Below are 20,610 nucleotides of genomic sequence, written 5' to 3'. Positions count from 1 at the left end.
AGCAGTGCTGCTGTGAACTGCAGTTCAGCCATCCAGCACCTGCACTGCCCAGTGGTCAAACCAGCACAATGCTACAGCTCACCCCTCCTTTAGTGTTCAGTGACGTGGTCTCTGATCACATCTTACAGCAGACCTGTATGACTTCATGTTCCTAATTCTATTTGTAGAGCAGAGCTACTTTAATCTAGGAATCATGTTATAATATAGGTGATGTAAATGTTCCTTTCTCTATAGGATGACAGAGTTGAAGCTAAATTTGATGCTTCTCATGCCAGGTAGAAAGGTACTCTTTTCCCAGAGTTTATTAAAGTCACAGATCTGTACACTACCCACCATGAGTGGGATTCCAATTTTGGCTCCACGACACAGGAACAGCCTTTTATATCTTTATATGTTCTTTAACAGTTGCAGAGTGAGTGGCAGCATCTAAGGGTACTTAGTGCTGGTTGTTAGTGATACACAACTACCTTGTGGAAGAGCATCACAGTGAGGCTGTAACACCTACACTTAGTTCACTTAGCATAGTCAAGCCCCTTCTCCTCAGAAAGCATGAGATACTCCACACTCAAGGTAAGAGTGACAAAACATTTGAAGTGCATTTTCACTTTTATTTCAAAACTTTAGACAAGTTACTTTAGTATATAAATTCAATTTTTTTCCTCTTACAGAATATAAAGATAATTCCCTCATTACTTCAGTATAAAGTGTTTTACAAGCTTGAAGACAATTGCATAAGTGTTTCTCATACAGGATATCAGAAATAAAGCAGTCTTTCTACAGACATTCAGACAGATGACTACCTCAGAAACAGCATAGCAGTTTAGTCAAATACAAGTGAACACGTGACACTACAGTTGTGAAAGTTCAAGTAAGGCCAAGTCAGTAAACATTGTTAAGTCATTGCAAATAATAGTGGAAAGGTTTGTGACACATTGCAAGGGGTGGATGGTTTCATAGTATAATACTTTTAAATCAAGGATTCAGAGGGATTTAGCTAGAAGACAAGTGAGTTCTTAAATGCTATAAAGCATATGCAAAAACCAAGCAGTGTACTGGTGTTAGTGGAGACTTTGTGCCTGTTCATCCTCAGCATGCTAAGACAAACTACAACCTCTTAAAACCAAGCATAAGAACCACTAATATTTGAGAAGATGCTTTTAAAATTCAAGTATGTCTTATTTTGGATGGTGTGTAGTTTTTATCTATTACTTCATCTTGTAAGAACATGTGAAGACAACGCTCATTCTGTGCCAGTGGGTGGCCTGCAACCCTGGAGAGGAAAAAAACAAGCATTAGTGTGAACCAATTGAGCCTACTTGCAGCTATCCTGCAGATCAAGATTTTGTACCAATTACCTATTGTTCTGCACTTGGGCATAAATCCCAATTTCACTTCACTGTTGGCAAGTAGAATGCTGTCTAGCAGCAAGATTTATCATGCTTCCCCAGATGAAGTTAGTCCATAGGAACCCTGAGCTACCTCTGATCCCTTGGAAGCATGTTACATCATCTGTCACCTGCAATTGATGGGACTATCCAAGTGTCCATTCTAGCATTAGGAAATCTAGAGCTAAGAAAGGCAACAGGATTTTTTTTTTTTTAAAGGTCTTAACACCTTTGCCACGGGACACCCTTCTAAAGGCCATTTATCCTGTGAGTCGTCAGTGTCACTGAGCAGCAGCTGCTCGTGGCAGAGCTGAAGCCTGGCTCCAGCAGGGGGTGTGAAGGCTTTCTGAAGGCTCGGGCGCTGCTCCAGCCAGAGACTCCTCGGGCTCAGTGTCCTGGCCTGTATGGGCAGCACTGCACACAGCCTGGGGGTACCGGCCCTTCTGCTCATTGCACATGCGCTAGCTCGCATACACAGGACACAGAGCTCGCCTGCTGTAGGGGACACCAGCACCTCTACTGTAGATTTAATTTAAACTGAAAAAACATCCTTTTAACAGTAAAGGAGCTGGAATTGAATTAGGAGACACAAACTCGGAAGAAAATCATAAGGTACTGCACTTCAACCCTTAAAATGGAGACTCCTGTGTAGGTAAAAATAAAAAAAAACCAGATAGCTAAAAGTTCCTCATTTATGGACACGAATACCCAATGCAGTTTGGTTTGAAAAAAACTACATCCAGTTTGGTCAATCAAGACAGACTTCTTACTCTAGGACAGAAAGTCCCTCACCATCCCAAGGGCAGCTTGTACAAGCCCTGTGGCCTCCGTATCTGTCAGAACATTTCTACTCATAATAGAAGGCATCTGGTTGAACACATGCAATACATATTCAGCTCCAATGGCTCAGCACCACTTCCAAGCACTTCTGTGCATCTTCTCCAAATTTATCTATTAGTGTTTATTTCACCACAGAACATACTCACTTGTCATTGAGGGTGACCTATAATGAGGAAGCTGGGCTCTCCTATTCAGTATTGATGGATTTTTTCAAGTGCAGTTATAAAACGTATCCATCTTGCCAGGTTCTTGTAAAAGGCCAGCAGTCTCAAGCACTAGTTCACAAGGATGACAGTCTAGAGTAACTAGTTTGAGTTTCCTACCCCATCAGAATGAAGTTAGTGGTGTTAAACTTCAAGGAAAAGATACATAACAGAGGATGAGGGAGCAGCAAATGACTTCTTCCTTTCAGGAAGGATTGAAATTGGTGGCTGAATTGCAAGACTAGATCTGATCTCTGATTCAGCCCTTGGTTTCACAGGAATACTTCACTCTGCATTGGCTTTCCCTCAATATTTTTCTCCAAGGTGACCCTTACATATAGCAGCTGCTACTTCAAGAATTTTCATGTATCTCAAAGACAGGTTGAGGCAGACAAGAGTGTTGAGACATAACCGCCCTTATGAATGTCACTGTATGTGGCATGGATGGTGGTGCCAGCAAACTGGCCCAAGAGAGTTGACTCAAGCTGCACTGTTGTGATTCAGATTTTATGTCTAGAGGGGCAAAACTTCTCAACAACATCCATCTCACACTCCCAAATATGAAGAACTAGCATCAGTGCATTAAGATTTTTCTGTTCCAGTGGTACCAGTTATCTGAGGGACTCTTTAATTCCAGAAGCAATAATGTGAATGTACTGTGCAAAGGACCTTCACTAGTGCCCAGAGTACTTGGCAGAAGCCTTAAAGCTCCTGCATGATTCAAAACTTTAGTAATATTTACTTAATGAGTTGGTCATGCCATTAGAATACACTGATGAGTTAAACTGCTATGATTTGTGCCTGGAAAGCTTTATTCCAGATGTACTCAAATCTGCCACTACATCAATATCTACATTAATCTCCTTTTATGTTTCAAAGGAGGAAAAAATAACTAAGAAGTTTTACACTTCGACCAAATCAACTTATTACTTTCAGTAGGACTGAAAAATGGATACCAATAAACTAGTAATTTCATTTCTGTCAGCTAAATGGAGCTTTTCAGAGTCAGGGTAAGACGTCTGTTTCACATCAGCTCCTTCAGAACACCAATAGCCACCTTCCATGCATACTGCTAGACTCAGCACACAAAACTTTCAGTTTCTTCTCCATTTAAGATAGAGTTCCAAGCCGGCATGGATGAAGGCTGTACTTTACAGTCATGACTGCCTTGATTTTCTGGCATTAAAAAAACCCGAAACACATTCCATCTTACTACTGGATGCCTTGGAAGTTCATTCCACTTGTCTTTGAACAGCAAAAACAGCAGTCTGAAGCATTTTACCCATTCAGAACCATTAGCAATACTTCTAAAATTAGTTAAGAAGCAACTATGAGAAGAAAAATGTCAGAGATTTCATATGGTCACACTTGTACAGGACAAACAGTTTCAGTGAACCAGTCACTTGCAACTCCAAGACACATCCCTGAACTAAAAGCAACTGACAAGTACATTTTCGTAAGTTCTGCTGTAGCTCACAGGCATCCTCTGTTCCTGTTAAAGGCATTACTATTGAACAAGATTAGAATGCCAGGGTAACTGACAGGCTTGAACTGCCTGAGGGAGCAGTCCCAAATCCAGTTGGTTTGAACAGCATTAACTCTAGGGACCAGAAGAGCTGGTTAATTGACAACACCGCTTACCCACTGTTTGGATCCACACTGTTAAAGAGATTAAACCAGCTATTCAGGTCAGTGTACAGACAGTGGTTAGTAGTGTGAGATAGTGGAAAAAGAATCATAAGACTTTGTTACTATAATTTCTGCTCACCCTTTGAAAGGCGGGGACAAAAATCTAAAGTGTCTATTTCAAACTATGTGTGCATACCTCGAGTACTGTTTTTACTTCAGAATCTTCAGAAAGATTCTCAGGATGATTAGAGAAAATATGCATCATCACAAACCGATAATACCTCACATCTGCAATCAAAGTAAACTGCTGTAAGCCCACTGTAAGCTCTACTGTTCACCCAGTTGGAAGATAGCCTTTCAGAAATTATAAAGTAGAATTCTTTTGAACACTATAATTTTAGTAGCAATTTGCATAAATTAACAACACTAACAGTCATTTCAGCTGTTCAGGTAAGCACTAAGGTATCAAAACTAAACATGGGATGAGTAACGTTAGTGCATCTTACTGCAAGATTATGTGAAAGTTAATATTCTGAACCTAATGCAGTTACCATCCTTAGGAGGATTAGTAGCTTCAATTCAATTTTCCAGGGCTGAGCTCCAGGTTTGTCTCTAAATAACTAGATCCAACACTTACTTGTTTATGAATTGTTCAAGAGCCTGCTTCCTCTCCTCTATAAAGGAATCATCAAATATACCATCATCTCCTCGGAAGGGGAGCTGACGGAGAAGAGCTTTTCCTGGTAGAGGTGGTACCACAACCTGAAAAATTCACAGAAGTGTCCTTAAGTGCGGTCTGTAAGCAAGTTCATCTACCTCTTCCTCCTAGAAGACCCAGCTCACCAGTCACATTCCTAGTGAAGTAATAAAACCTGAGCAGAGAAGGACAGAACCTGCTCACACAGGTAAGCTGAAATTCAGAGATAAATTACTTGATTAACTCAAAACTATTAAAACAAAAAGCCTCTGGCATTGCAGCACTCAGGCTTGATAAAAGACTGACACACTGGTTTATTTCTGGGCATTTTCAACCACAGTATCTGCTTTATATGATATATGCTTTTAACATAATGAAAACATTTCAGCATCATGAACTCTTTGTATGTCTGACATGTATTTACTTTTTACTTTACTCACCTTGCTTTCTCTTTCTAGTTCGTTCCTTAGCCATTCAAAGTCACTATATCTTCTTCTGACTGTAGATTCTTTCAATTTGAAGATAGGTAGATTTGTCTGAAAATAAGAACATAAGCCATTGATTAGACAGATTAGAAGTTTTGGTAAGTAGAAGCAAGTACCAAGCTGTTAAGTTACACATTAGCTCCATTTAAGCAACAACATCAGTATTGAGAAACTCAAGATACAGAAATAGAGATAAGGCTCTAAGCTAGATGAGTAAACTGAGCCTCAAACGGCATAACTATGAGCCTCATTTATATGGTATCCCAATTACTGGTATTTTGTCATCATATCACCAAGCAGTATATTTGATTTGCTGGCCACTTGAGATGTTTCTAAGGTTGCAGAAGCATCTGCTATTCTTACTGTCTCAGGAGCTGGATTCCCAATATATACAAGATTAGAGGTGGGGAGGGAAGGGGAAAGAAAGTCTTATTCCACACAAGTTTCTTTTTCTGCATTCAAGGGAATGTTTCAGATATCACCATAGGACATTAACCAAACTTCCTGTACTTTTCTACTACCTGATACAACAGGGCCTCCAACATCTTCAAAAGCAAAACCTGTAAGTCTTAAAGTGAATCCATCCAGGACTGATGAAGATTTGATAGCACAAGTTGCCAAGTTTGGGTAGCTTCAAAGAGCAACAAGGCTGAGATGCATTACAGCATTCAGTGCTAAGGAGATCAGAATATTTGGCTACAGAGTTAAACCAAGTAGAGCATGATTAGGGAGAGCTTTGCTGAACAAGGCTAGGAGGCAGCACCCAAACCTAACATCCTTTAAAGGGACATCATATAGGAGCAAGGTTATAATACTGCACAAGTCCATGTAAAACACACAGGCACCCTGCCACAAGTCCTTATACTAACTTGTGTGAGAGCCTGCATTACTTCTGTTCATTCTTGGACTGCAATCTTATCCCACTTTTGCAATCCAACTCGCACATTATTTTAAAAGTAGACACAGAGAGTCCTCTCCTAATGACATCCTGGCTACAACACTACAAAATTGTTTTTAGGAGTTATGACCTCCTGAAAGCAAGATCATGAGCCTGTAATTGCAATATACAACCAGAAGTCACAGAATAATGCCTCCTGTTGTCAGACTGCAAATCCACTAACTAACTTTGTATACTTTTAAAGAAGAACTCATGAGGGAGCACCCTAGGAAGCTGATGTTCACTTGGGACTACAGTTACCTCCAGCTTTCCTGATGGCACATGCACAGTAGTTATTCTCAGTTACTGCCTTTTCCTTTTTGTTGTTTTAGTTTTTATCTTGTAGGCCACCTAACTCAGGATCTGGTGTCTGAGTGGATACTTCTGTACAATATAATTTGTAGCATGTTATGCTTAAGCTATCACTAGGGAATACTTTTGGCTGCTCAAAACAGGTTCAACTGCAGAGATATTTTCCTACACTAGGCAGGTCCATGACTATGGGTCATTGTATTGCTGCCAGCCAGTACTGGCTGTCACGCAAAAGAACTTGATAAGTCAGTTATGTACTTTCACATTATGCAAGTAAGTTCATAATTTACAAGTGATAAAGTATAGAACAATATTTTGTTATAGTATCTTATTGCTAAATGTTTAAAGCATTCAAGTTCTCTTTTCCAGGTAAAATACTGTTGATTGTGCTAGCAACTAATAATAAAATTGCATTTAAGACTTACGTCAGAAGTCAGGCTTTATAAATAAACACTCTTGTCTCAATGGTAAAAATACTTCACTCAAGAGTGAATACAGCTAGGTTCCCCAGAGTGCATGAAGGAGATTCCCAGAAGTTAAGTACTGGATTATTTTCCTCTGATTTCAGCTATTGTTTTTTTAAGCAAGTTCACCATTACACAGTACAACATCAACTCTTTGTCAGTGTCTCGGGTAGAAAGTCCTTTAAAATATTCAACATATAGGTTCTCACCTGCAGAAAATATTCATTTCTCCTCTCAAGTTACCAAAAAAGGGATTAGAAGTGGATAAAAGCAGCTAAAAAACATAAGCTCTCAGGTCTTCAGGAACTCTTTTCATGCTTCTAGGCATGAAGTCTATAAAGTTAATCTCTAAACAACATATTAGGCTTACAAGTAAAATGTGGGGGTAGAAGTGCCAATTGAGCTCACTTTACCTACTACATTCCCTTTTGAACTTTTGACATGCTAGCCCAGCTAGCAAGTTGGAGAAAAGGACAGAGTTCTTTGCTTTCCTTGTGAATTCAAAAATCTTCTCAGATTTTGATCATAAGTACTGTAAATATTCAGATTGAAAAGTAAGCCAAAAGGCATTGACTAAATTAGCGTCTTGCAAGTCACAACCTGACAACTATATTCTAAAACAAAGTACATGTTCGCTTTGGTCTGGATATGAACTATGATATCAATTTCTAAACCTCATGTTTCTTTAAACCCAGAAACTGCACCAATTCTCCTTCCTCTAGAAATAAGTACTGAAAGAGCAGTGTTCCTGAGATAAGCAGCTGTTAGGGAGGATCGATTTTAAAATGCAGTTTGAGAGTCCTGTTTTATACTGCTTAACCTATTTACATCTTAGGTCTCTATTTTTAATTCAGGCTATATTCACATCTGAAATTATTGTATGGGCCTTTATCACTAAGGATTATTGCCCTGTTTGAGCAGACCACCCCTTCCTTCAGTAGGATGGGCTTCTGCATGCCCTGCTGCCTCCATCTCTCACAGATAGACAGTTTTCATTAAGCAAATCAAACACCTCCTGAAGCATGGGCTTTCATTGGACAGGAATTTGATAGAAGACAATCCTGAAGAGTCAAGAGAAACTTTCATTTTCCATTAAATTGTCATTTCAAGACTATGCAGGCTATCAATAATGTTATTCTCTCCTTGATATTTTATGCTGAGTTATCCTTGTTCAGTCACTAAGGTGCTACCAGCTATTCTGAAAACTGCCAGTGCTTTGGTTGTCTGCAGAGGGACAAGAGTAAGGCACAAAACTCGTAGCTAGTTGTTTCATTTTTATGAGCATTTCTACCCATGCTCATTCAGCATTATAATGTCAACTTTCTGGCCTGCTGAGCTGCTAAGTCTACTATCACAAAACTCATGACCCAGTTTGGAACAGCCCCTGGAGCACAGCTCATTCCTGTTATAATTTCAGCATCATTTCTCTAGCAATTCTTTCTTCAGTAGTGTAATAATTATACCATTTATTTAAAAAAAAAAGAAAATCAACAGCTTCCTTGTCCAAAATCATGCTGCTTAGCAGTTTGAATGCAAGCCCTCAAATTGAAAGGATTATGCATCACCCAGCTGATCATCAGACAACTGAAAGTCACCAGTCAGAATTGCAGATAAAACACTGTTGCAGAAGGACAAACAAACCAGTTCTGCACAAGTCCCACATAGGCCAAAATCCTAAACCATATAAAGATACTAAGTCAAGCCAGATTTTGTGTAGCACTGTCTCTTTATTAGACTGTATGTAGGCTTTCTCTAACAATTGTCATACAGCCTGTATTCTGCTGGGGCAGTTAATGGCCAGCCAGTGCACCAGAATAAATATTGTCAAAACTGGTACCAAGTTACATTACATAATTAAACAACAGGTGACAAACTCAGATCCTTAAGTCACTCCTGCATTTCTCCACTCAGATGCCAAACAAGTTTCTACAGTCATTTGGCTATTGCTCAACAAACTAGAAATGGGAAGCAGTGGTTCCTTGCTAACAGACTTCAGGGTAAAATCTGTGTTCACAGTAAGCATGTTTCTTCAGCTTCATTTATGTCACCATAACATATTCAAGTTTGAATGACTTCCTGACTCTAAGTTCAGGAGCTTCTCAGTTTACCTCAGAAGCAAATGACAGTCCTGAGATAGTGGCTTAGATAATCAAGTAACAGTCTTCCAGCTCTTATATAGATAACACAGTCATTCCCCAAGCTATGCTCAGTTATAAGCTGGAAAATTGTTTCTGTATGGAAAGTGAAGAGAATTTCACAAGCAGAATGCAAGTAGTTTGAGTACTAGTCATTGCTGTCCATTCAGCTTCAGTTACAGTCATCCAAGGCAGCCATTCCAGTAAACAAATTACCTTAAATGCAGGAGGAAAACTACAGTAATTTATTAGTTTATAATTAGCTTAAGTTGATAAAAGAATTCTAAGTATTTTTAAGTCTTTATTTTTTGACTAGCTTATCCACTGAGTGGAAAAAGTCTTGCAAATAGTCAAACTTGCTCCTAAAAATTTGTTTCCAAACATAAATCAAATACAAATGGCATTTTGGTTCCTTCAAAGAGCATACTGACACTCCACAAGATTGTATGACACTGCAGCCCAGTCCATCCCCGCACTAGCAAACTCCCCAGATGTTGTTCATAATAGCTTGAGGTAAATTTGGTTAATTTCTTCATCTGCCACCATAACACTCAGCAGCAGCACTGCATTGCCCATGTGTCCCACTCCTAACAGACTGAGAATAAAGCTGCACAGTTGCCACAGCACCTATTTTGATGTCATTCTTTCAAGTAGGTTATGGTAGCCTTGAGAGAACTCTATTTCCATTAAAATAGAGTGAAAGAAAGCACACAGCTCACTTTTGATAAAAGTTTGTGGCTTTGACTCTCAGAAGCTAAATTCAAGCATCTTGACTGTCTCAGGCAAGCTGTAATCTTTGTCAAGAGCCTACACCCTGTGACTACATTTACAGTCAAAGGGAGCTCTGAGGTACCATAGTGAGTAGCATTCAGGGTGGACAAAAAAAAGTATTATGGTTTTCTTAACATAAGAACCTGCCTTCCTTTAGTACAAGAAACTGGCTCCAGCAGTCCACTGTTATTGCAGAAACCTTGCCAGCGGCTTGTTTCCTTCCCGACTTGACATAAGCAGCTACCTCTCAATTTCCTACAATTATAAAAAGCAAGAAAGAAGGAAAACATACTTTAAACTTCAGTTTCTAGAAGTTTCGATTTTTGCTCAGTATATTATTGAAGGAAAGCTTCTTCCTCCACTGCAAAAAGTCAGACTAGAGATTGTTATTTTTCTAAGTTTCAGTCCTTTTCATCAAAACAGAATTCTATCTCCCTTTTTCTCCAATTGGTGTCCAGACCTACTGAAGGTATGTCATATTAAAAATATATATATTTAAGAGAACACTGAAAAATCTGACCATGCAAGCTTAAAACAATGCTGACTTAACTAGACCAAGAACTTTTGAGCTTCCCACTCTGCAGTACTGGAGCTATGGAGCCAGGATGTTTTCTACCTTAAAGACTAAGGCGGTGAAATCCTAATAGTAACACAATGACAGAGACTATAATAATCTTTGCCAAATCCAGTACTTTGAGTCCAGAGTTGCTCTCTGAAAAATGAGCATAGGGATGCCTGTATTTTTGCCAAAAAGCACCTATCCTCACCTGAACAAGTTCAACAACATCATAAACAGCTGAATTATGGTGTGCCATGGTCAAAAGACTCTAAATAGGGTGAGTCAAGAAAAAGAGATTGCTTAGTGATTATTTTTTCTTCAGGTTCCATGCTCAAAAGCCAAAGATAAAAACTGGAGCCTGCTTTGAGGACACATTTGGAAAAAGACTTTTACAATACCAGACAGAACTAGTAAATAGATCAGGGTTAGCAAGTCAAAGCCTCCTGTGAAATACAAAATATATTCATTTGAAAGAGAAAGGATTGTTACTTTTACACAATTCAAGGTATAACAGCCTTATTGCTGTGATTTGACCTACTGTAATGTTCTTACTCATTCCTCATTAGGAATGACTGAAAAAGGATCATCCTTTAGCATCATTACTGACATCCATCAGCTACAGTCAAATGGGGATAAAAAAGTCAGTGAATTGCTGCAGTTGCTAATGTTTTATGCAAAACTAAACTTTTTATATGCTTTGTGAGCTAGAGACTGTCTAGCATCCCTAAACTTCAAAGATGAAATAAAAAAGCAGTAAGTTAACTAGTTTAAAAGTGGGTCTACCAAGCAGCAAAAAATTCTATTCATATTTCCAGTTTAACTGAAGCAGTAACACAACACTCTTAAGTAGCCACTAAAAGCTATAGAAAGGCTTCCAATTCCTGTTCATTAATCTGCAGCATATTTTAACACTTAGAGGGTGCTAGAGCTTAGCCCTATAGAAGTAATCTCTAAAGCTTTATTTCCAGGTCTAGAGGTGGCTTTAAACCACTTAATATATAGCTTCATTTTCTTCTGGATTTTAGCGTAAAGCTGCTATACACCAGCTTATAGTTATACTTTCAAATAGGCTTTGCGGTCAACACAAACTATACTGTCATATGGGAGAATCTTCTGGGGCATAACATAGATTTTGAATTGGATTCTCAAGAAATAACCACAGAAGGAACACTTCATGGACCTTCTTCAGTTGGTAAAACGCTTGTTTTTGTACCTTGACTAGAAGGTTAGGGCTTCTCCATCCTTTTCATGTTAGAAGTTACAACAACAATAACAGCTTCAGACCCTTCTCTCAGTGCTACAGCTTCACAGGGTATTTGGATTATGTACCTGTTAAAACAGCCACCAGTAGTGCAACTGGCATTGCTTTACCAAGTGAAAAAACTAAATAAAATACTTCTCTTACTGTTAGAAGACATAAACCTCTGCTGCATCATTTATTTCCCCAGATGAAAAGCAGCAGAGACAGGACTGCTCTAAAGTTCAAGCTGCCACTTTTTCAGCAAGCCATCTAAAAATAAGCACGTATCAAAACTCCCTGGCATCACATGCCTACCTGGATCACAGCCATCTGTCTTACAAAGATTAGTCATTGTTCCATTTGATTTGGTCTGTTCTGCACTGTACTAGAGTGCAATCTTAAAATATGACAATCGAGGCCTGCACTGTATGCACTAAAATAAAAGGAGTGCAAGTCACTAGATAAACTAATATACTAATAAGAAGCACTATTCAGAGACTTGGTTATTTTATTTACACAGTAAATAAAATTACACAAATATCAATGCCAAACTAGTTCAGTACCTTTGGACCAGCCTTTTGAACCTAGTTTAATTACAAACCTCTACAGAAAGAAACAGCTGCTCAAGAGTAAATCCACTTCCCTTGCTTTGGAAGTTTCTTTCATCCAAGCCATTCTACTTCTCTGTCTCCCTAGTCAGTGTCCTTGGAAATTCTTAGCCTTCCAGTTATCTTTTTCTGAATTACTGTTTGAAGGGAACAGTTAATGTTTGTAAGGGTGCAGTAACCAAGCTATAGAATAGAAAGACAGTCACCTGAATCACTGCATTTTTATTCTTTGCAGAGGGGTGTGAAAATACCTAACTGGTAGCAGTGCCTAGAATGGGTTTTAAAAGCATAATTTCTATAGTTAGAGCAGACTTGCAGTGTTATGCAAGATCTGTAGTAGTAGAGAAATAGAGAATTACTGCTGATTATGCATCTGTAAACACATTCTCACTGAGTCAGTGTTTAGTCATGACTCCACCACAAGCTTCAACTATGAAAGTGTACAATGCTGAAGTCAACTACAGGAAGGGCAGATTTGATTCTTTTCATGATGGGGGAAGAATCTGCAGCTTCAAACCCTGCCAAACATGAAGGACAGGACATTTGGAACTGTTCAAGGACAAAACATTTCAAAAACACCTTCAAGAGCACCACTTTGCAAAACACAGCACAAGACATGTGCTTTCTGAGCAAGTTTCACTTTCAGTTCATTTTCTGCCTTACTCTGATTTGATCAAAGCAGTCAGACTTCAATCAGTTAATCACAAGTCAGACCACTATAAACATGCTGAAATGTAAATATTGGATCCAAACTAGGTCTTGAAAAACTTGTTTAAGTGGAGAACAGGACTTTGAAAAGCAACTCGAGTTCAGCAGTACTCAGATAAACTTCCCCAATCCCTTGAAACCAATACTATTCTTAATACTGTAGGCATTTCACAGCCTGTGTATTCATTTCCTTCCCCACACTGGACCTACACAGATGAGCACCTCTGCAGGTTTACATAAGTCTTTCTGCAGAAGATACAGGAAACCTGACTGGTGCCACCCAACTAATGCACTTCACAATGGAAGCACAGCAAGACATTCCCTTTCTACACCTCAAGACAAGCAACAGTGCTATGGAATATCAAAAAGCTAAGGTATACCTTAGTGCCAAATTTAATAATACTGATTAGAGGCAAGAGGCCACTGAACATTAAACAGAGTTAAGACGACAAAAGCTTTTAGTTTGGCTTTGGTTTGACACAAAAATTCTTTAACTACTTGGACTAATAGCTCCTGTAACAGGTTTATTATACTTCTAACTGTCAGTTTAAGTATCAATGACTTCTCTGCAAGTTCTCACTAACCATAAACAGATGATTTAACCTTTCAGTCTAGGTGACAAACCCAGCAAAATGGGCAGCAAAGAAGTCACTCTTACTTCTACAGAAACAAAAGCAGATGAAATAGTGTTAACAGTTTATTTCCAGATCACCGAATGCTCTGAGTTTGAAAGGGTCCACAAAGATCATGAAGTCCAACTCTTACGTGAACAGCCCATACAGGGATTGAATCCGCAAGCCTGGTGTTATTTAGCACCATCCTCTAACCAACTGAGCTATTCTCAGGGTTGCCAAAGGGATATTTCCCAAAATGTAGCAAGTTCCTGGATACCCATATGCTTTGCTGACAGTATTCTAACCAAAGTGCTTATCTCCTATGGCACTGCCTTTACAATGGGTGTACGGCCATGACATGTGACACCAGTCAATGGATCAGAGTCAGCTTGTAAAGCTTAAGTCTTGTCTCCTTAAAGGATTTAACAACTGAAGCTATTGCACAGAATCTGCTTGAGCAAAGACCTTCCTTTTGACCCACTTACCAAGAAAACTATGTCTCAACAACAACAGGAGACAAACGATACCTGGAACTGGACTGAGGACTACAACATGCTGTAGGATGCTAATATGATAATTGTAATTTGTTCTACGTTTGCTTCCTGGAATTCAGAGAGAGAACTGGCTTTTAGTCCACAAATAGTAACAGGTATTCCCATGCCCTCATTCAAGAGAGTTGACTTGAACAAGCCCACCCTGAAAAGGTTTAATAACAAGAAGAGAAGAGCTAATAAAGACTTACGAGAAACAGCATGCAGGGGTATTTACACCGAGAACTTGACTTTTGGTTCACATTTTTCCTCAAGGGGTAAGGGCAATGAAATAGTTTACTGTATTCCTTTAGCAGACAGTCTAGTTGATTATGCTAGTGGTAAATGCTGCACAACCACCATATTGTGATCATCTAGATATCTTCAGATGAGATAAGTACTTTATCAAGTTCTATTTCACTAAACAAAGCACTTAGAGCACTTTACACCCAACTGCATTATTCCCAGTCTAGCTCACCCTAAGCCTTCACACACAAAGGACACCTCAGAATGGTGCAAATGCACTGCCCGATGCTGCTGATGGAAAGCAAATTCTCAAGTACCCTGTCTAAAACACGACCCACGCAAATTTGCTATTTTAGCACACCAGGGTAGCATTTTCTATCACTTATTTCTGAACAAGATATTTGACTTTCATTGCTAGGCTGCACTGTAGTGGCATACTGCCACAATGTATGCCTTATAGTGGTTGCTGCAGTGGAAAGCTTTTTGTCATCACCTTGTCCAGCTTGCCAAGAGCAGACTGTTATTTAATGCACAGACTTGGGCTCAGAAAGTCAATAGTTTGGCCAACCGTCCATCTGTGAAGTAAGGTGCCCAGACAGAAGTACTGCATAGGGTCTACCTGCAGTGCTCCTCTCAAGACTCCTTAAATGCTTGTCAAAGCACCACACATCAACACACAGCCACCCTGCACAGACACTCATGTGACAAACCTTCCCAAGTTCCAAAACACTCCTGCCTTGCTTATGCAGCAGCATACTGCTGAGCAGTCTACTCTAAACTTTAGAGTTCTCCATCAGGCTTTCTGACTTCCACCAGAACTTGATGAGTACAGCATTACAAGAAATAAAGCATGAAGTTGTTCCACTTGCTGCTTTCCAGACAACAGATATGCTTCAACTGCAGTACTAGCAGAAAGCTTGCCAATAAAAGTTTTGGGGAAACTCTGCAATATTTCACACACATATGTTTTGCAAGATATTTTTTATCAGACATCAGTTCAAGAGTCTGCCAGCAAGTTCAGTCTTTACAAAAAACCCAAAAGTGAAGCTTTGAGATTCAGACAAAGATAGAATTACAGAGTCTGTAAACACCATGACAATGGTACAAGTGTAATTGTCTCAACGCAAACTTGAATTTCAGCGTCCTCTCTGACAATGTTTCTGGCTTAGAATGATCTCCAGCTGTAACATGAGGCTGCTGTCCTTTAGCTTTCGCCAGAATTTGGCAGCAGTTAAGCCATCCATTTCTGCACACTTAACATTTTACTGCTGGTGTTACTTGAAGACACAGCTCTCCAGATAGGATACAGGTAACTCACACCATCTTCTCAGGTTTGCTCAGCTGCTACTACCAGCACTGCCAGGGGAAACTGCATATCAGCTGCTACTTTCTTATTTTCTGTGACCACAGGCAGTTGTCAAACCAGGGAGGTCAGCTGCTGACCATTGTTAGCCACACTCCAACAAGCAGCTTATGGTACTAGGCCTATCTTTCACAAATCTAATATCACAGCAATCCATGTTTGAATTCTTCCTCTATGCTAGAATCTGTCTATTAGTAACATGGTCCATGTTCTGCTGAGAAGCAGTTCATTGATACAAGTTTAGACAGTGAACATCTGCATGACTTGTACGACTTGCTCTGTAGCATTTCAGCACACAGAGACATAAAACTCAATTTTACAATTCATGGTAGCTATGAACTATGTGTACAGCAGTGCACAACTGGAAAGGGAATGATCAAAGAGACAGTCCTGTACACCGGCATGTACAGATGCAAGCAAGGAGGGTGGAGGATGCAATGTTTACATAGTAGTCAGTCTGGGAGGAAGAACAGAGGAAGGTCACACTATTGTCACAGTGTACATTTGTTCAAATCATTCTTGGTCTTCGTTACAACAGGAATCCAGAATTTTCTGCCCCAAACACCAGGTGGGCTAAGACTAACCTGTCTCAAAACCTGTTTTTCTGCTTCCCTTTCTGATGAAGAACTTCGGTTGAGTATTTCAAAAAATTGTTATTTTTTAATCACAGTAAATTTGACCTAATTCCCAAGGCCATATCATAGCCAAGTCTCTTTTGGATCATCTTCCCTGGATCCAGCCATTCCAAAAGCTCAGTCTCATGGAAAGAAACGTCATCAGGAACCTGAGGTGCAAATACTTTCCAGCAAGGTAGAATTACATCTTTCTTCTAAGTGGATTGCTAGGGTTCTGATAAGGGCAGTGCAGTGCAACACAAATCTGCAAGTTCTAGTCTGACATCACACACAGGCCAAACTTAGGCTACAAGCATGTTAGTTTATTCCTCCCGCCCCACTGACACATCCTGAAACACAGAAATAGCTACTGAACACGACAATATTTAAGCATCAGAAATAAAGAAGTATCCTCCCTAGCAGCTTTAGATTTCAGCTAATTTTGCTTTTTAAAATAAGGTTACACTAAGCTGGGGACTTAGACCTTTAAAACCAGAAAATACACACACGATTAAGTCTTATCTGGTGAATTTTAGTGACCAAGGCAGCAGCCCTCAGCTGCATCCTTCCCTGAAGAGCTCATAGTGCAGAAAATGTGCGCAGGGAGTCAAAGAAGCTTCACCTTTTATTACTGACTGTAACAACTGACCAGGTTCAATCAGTTGCAACAGAGTAAAGCTATATAAGGTAGCAGACTCAACCGCAAATTATAAAAGAAAGCCATCTATAACTATTCAGCTTTCTCAACCCAGCTTATTTTGGGCAACGTAGACCAAAAAGGTTCCCTGCCTCAAGGCCTTACCAGCCACAAGCAAGTGCTGTAGACACTGCATTTTTTGACAATTCCTCTGGGCTCTGTTTATGAAACTAAAAAAGCCAAGGAGCACGGTAATGACTTCACATAGATTTTCTCAAGTTCAAGACTACTAGCCTTTGGGGCAAGTCACTGAACACAGCCCTTCTAGCTAGGAAGGATTCTAGTATTACTAAGAAGTATTTGACAGCAGCACATGGCAAGAAACAGCCCTGTTTATTAGGCACTACAATTTTATTTCAGGTATGAAAGAAAACAGGAAGCCCTCCCCCATACACACGCACCTTATCACTTCAGCTGGTTCTTATCTAGCGCGTGTGCCCACTAGACTTATTTACACCTTCTCTATGTACTTTATAAGGCCGTTCTGGAATCCTGAACTTGACCTCCTCCTCAGGGCAGATCCACCCATATTACTCCATCTCAAAGAGTGGAGAGTTTGCTCTCCTTTATTTACCTGGAGACACACAAGCAATTGCTCACAGCACAGCGATATTTCAGTCTGAGGACAAACTGTACACAGCAGAGACGAAAGAGCACTTGTCCTTTGGTTATCTGAACCGAACTGCATCGCCTTAGCTACCAGGAGCCCGTCACAGAGTTATCAACCCCAGGCCGAGGATGAAGTGTCCACTGCTCTGCAGTGGTTCTGCCACCGCCTCCCACCGCAGTAGCCGTGACACGGCTCCTGAAGGACACGGCGGCGGGAGCCCGTCACCGCCACCCCGGCCAGCCCCAGGCAACACGAGAGCCCGACACCGCCAAGCCGGCTCCCGGGCCGGGCCGGCGCTGCTCCTCACCTTGACGCGGATCTCGTAGGTGGTGAAGCGGCCGCGGCCCACCCCCACCGTCTGCGGATTGCCCACGTCGATCTCCAGGAAGTTGCTGGGCGGCCCGTAGGCGTCGTTGAGGTTCTGGGGCTTGCTGATCAGCCGCCGGGTGTCCGCGATCGTCTCGGCCATGGCGGAGCGGGCGCCTTATCCCCTGAGCCAGAGACCGAGCCCCGAGCGCCGCTGCCTCCGCCACCCGCGCCGCCCGACCGTCCGCCCCGCGCCCAGCTGACTGCCCGGCAACGCGCACCCGCGCCGACCGCCCGCGCCCGCCCGCAAGGCACGCTGGGTAATGTAGTTCTCGGAGGCCGTCCCGCTTCCTCACGCCTGGCTCGGCCTCCAGCCTTCGGAACTACACGTCCCGGCGGGTGCCGGGGGCGCGGCGCGCTGGCCGGGAGCGCTGGTTTGTCGGGCTCTCCCGCCCCCTTGGCAGGGTGCGGGCGGCGGGGGCGGTGGAGTTCGGGGGTGGTTCGGCTCTTCCTGCACATTCTCGTACTTGGGGAATGAAAAGACTGGGTGGGAAATGCTGTAGATATGGAGGGTGTTATGCAAAAGGAATCAGCCCGCTGCAAACGTAGGCTGGTGGAGATGCCCACCGAAAGCTTTGTGTTGAAAACAAAGTCTTAAGTCACTAACACAAGCTGCAATCGAGGTGACGGTGTTGTTTGTAGTAGCCTTAAACCTTTTAAAACTTACTGCAGTTTTAACAAATGATACACATTTAATAATGATATTACCAACGGGACCAGATTTTATGTCCTTATAGCTTGCAAAGCTAAAGAGTTAATAAAGGATAGGAAAGGAAAATTGTGTTTACACAGGAAATTATTACAATTACTTGAGAGAGTAAGAAAGAGAATGAGAGAAAGGGAGGAGAGCTGACAGAACTGTCTCCTTCCAAGACATAAGATCTTTATTTCTCATTATCTGATTAAGTAGGTGGTGTGTTACGATAAAAGAAGTATTTCCAAAGTAGTGCAATGTTTACCTAGAACTTCAGTGAATTAAAATTATATCAATCTGCTATTACTTCATTTTTTTTCTATCATCTTGGAGGACTTCAGACTTTTATAATACCTGTTAAAAGTACTCATCCGATAATTAAATGCGTATATCATTTTCCTTCCATCTTTTCTTATGAAAGAGTTCTAGTGGTGTTCCTTTACTGTCCAGGTTTGAATGAGACTATGTGAAAATTAGTGATACTTTTTTCCCAAAAATCTGTGTAGGCAGTAGGTAAAATGGCAGGCTGCCCACAAATCACATCAGAGAGACACAAAGTTAACATCTGGCAAGTTTAGTTAGCTGTTGCCTGTGTTAATAAAAAGGTAATCAGGAGACAGAGATGATGCCAAAGTTCAAAAATAGTTCATCCCCATAACCAGTATACCATGGGTGATTTGCTTGGTAACTTTTCTGTGAATTTCCTTGTCATCACTCCTTCAGTGTTATTTCTCCCACTTACTAGTGCATCTTCCTTTCTTTCTATTAATAGCTGCCAACTATTCACTTTTTAATTATAAAAAGAAATGAGGCTGACAAGTTTTACAAAGCAGGAATGAAGGGGAGCTTTACCTGAGTTATACTAGTTATTAAACTGGTCATGCAGCAAGGCAAGAAAAAACTCATTAATTCTACTGAGATTACATATGCATCTGGAAAAGCTTTTGTTTGTTACACAACCTATGCTGCCACATCTGACTGCAAATGTGATAAAAAAAGAGCACTGGTGTTGTCTTAACTATAATACATTGTCTGTCTCCTGGCCAAGTCTGGCTTCATGATCTGTTCAAAGCAACAAAAAAGTATCCAGTACTGTACATTTGGGAAGTTGCTGAGTCTGTGATGGATAAAGAATTTGTTCTCATGCTGGGTAGTTACTAAGAGCGAGGCTTAAGTGAATGCTTTTCTCACAGCATACCATCTCAGCAGCCCTATTCTGTCTGCTTTTCCTATCAGGGATGACTGGTGCTAGAGAGCCTTGTGGAGGCTACAGGGAGTGACTACTTTAGTGCCCAAATGTCAACAGCATTGGTATATATAGAGGTCGCAGTAATTTGATGAGATGTCCCATCTCTGTTTTTCCCACTAAAGTCAAATACAACTCCTCTGACCTGGGAAACAAAGGGGAAGACGCCCATCTTCATGACTAGCGCCCCCTTTACATCAAGAGAAAGCATAAATGCCACACTGTCTAACGAGGCAGGGAGAAGGAATGAAGGTAGGGGTGAAGCAGAGTCCTGTGAGCTTCTTTGTTTCCTTCCAATCCTCAGAAAATGCATTTGTTTACTTTGAATCATGCTCCATGTTCATGTATTTTTGTGTGTGTGTGTGATTATGATACTAGAGCTATGCTATATGTAGTTGTTTCTTCATGCTAGAGAGGTACTTTTCTCAGCATGAAGGTGAGCATAAACTCAGAAAACAAAGTTTTAATTCTGTTTCTGACACGCACTTTGGGCCAAATTTCTAATTGAAAGAGGAAAGAGGAAAGAGGTCAGCTGTGTTTGTAGGTTCAAAGATTAGATCAGGCATTTAGAATTGGACTCAATAATCCTTCTGGGTCCCTTCCAAGTCAGCATATTCTATCATATGAATGTGACAGAATCACATTCATATGTGATTT

At 40.7% G+C, this 20,610-nt stretch overlaps 1 protein-coding gene across 2 annotated transcripts; it reads right to left on the bottom strand.

Moving 5' to 3' along the window:
• Positions 1-587: 587 nt before the first annotated feature.
• Positions 588-18,238, bottom strand: SNX3 (sorting nexin 3). Of its 2 annotated transcripts, XM_088161946.1 has the most exons (5): positions 17,955-18,238; positions 5,195-5,290; positions 4,695-4,819; positions 4,254-4,345; positions 588-1,270 (listed from the first exon to the last, which is right to left on the bottom strand). In XM_088161946.1, exons 1-4 carry the CDS (start codon positions 18,114-18,116, stop codon positions 4,303-4,305), a joined length of 426 nt encoding a protein of 141 aa, XP_088018072.1. In that variant the 5' UTR covers positions 18,117-18,238; the 3' UTR covers positions 588-1,270; positions 4,254-4,302. The 2 variants fall into 2 exon arrangements, with proteins under 2 accessions (XP_088018072.1, XP_014743375.1); XM_014887889.2 differs by lacking the exon at positions 4,254-4,345.
• Between the last annotated feature and the right edge of the window lie 2,372 nt (positions 18,239-20,610).

Source organism: Sturnus vulgaris, chromosome 3 (genome assembly GCF_052056855.1).
Source record: "Sturnus vulgaris isolate bStuVul1 chromosome 3, bStuVul1.hap1, whole genome shotgun sequence".
Lineage (NCBI taxonomy): Eukaryota > Metazoa > Chordata > Aves > Passeriformes > Sturnidae > Sturnus > Sturnus vulgaris.
The sequence above is the reverse complement of the archived record's forward strand: the minus strand, read 5'-3'. Positions and strand labels throughout refer to the sequence as shown.

What these genes read in the sequence shown, in the direction of transcription:
- SNX3 (XM_014887889.2), bottom strand. Translation starts at nt 18,116, where the DNA reads ATGGCCGAGACGATCGCGGACACCCGGCGGCTGATCAGCAAGCCCCAG. An exon ending in AACTAGAAAGAGAAAGCAAG is followed by an intron (nt 4,820 to 5,194) that starts GTGAGTAAAGTA and finishes TGAATTTTTCAG; the next exon opens with GTTGTGGTACCACCTCTACC. An exon ending in CTTGAACAATTCATAAACAA is followed by an intron (nt 1,271 to 4,694) that starts GTAAGTGTTGGA and finishes TTTCCTCTCCAG; the next exon opens with GGTTGCAGGCCACCCACTGG.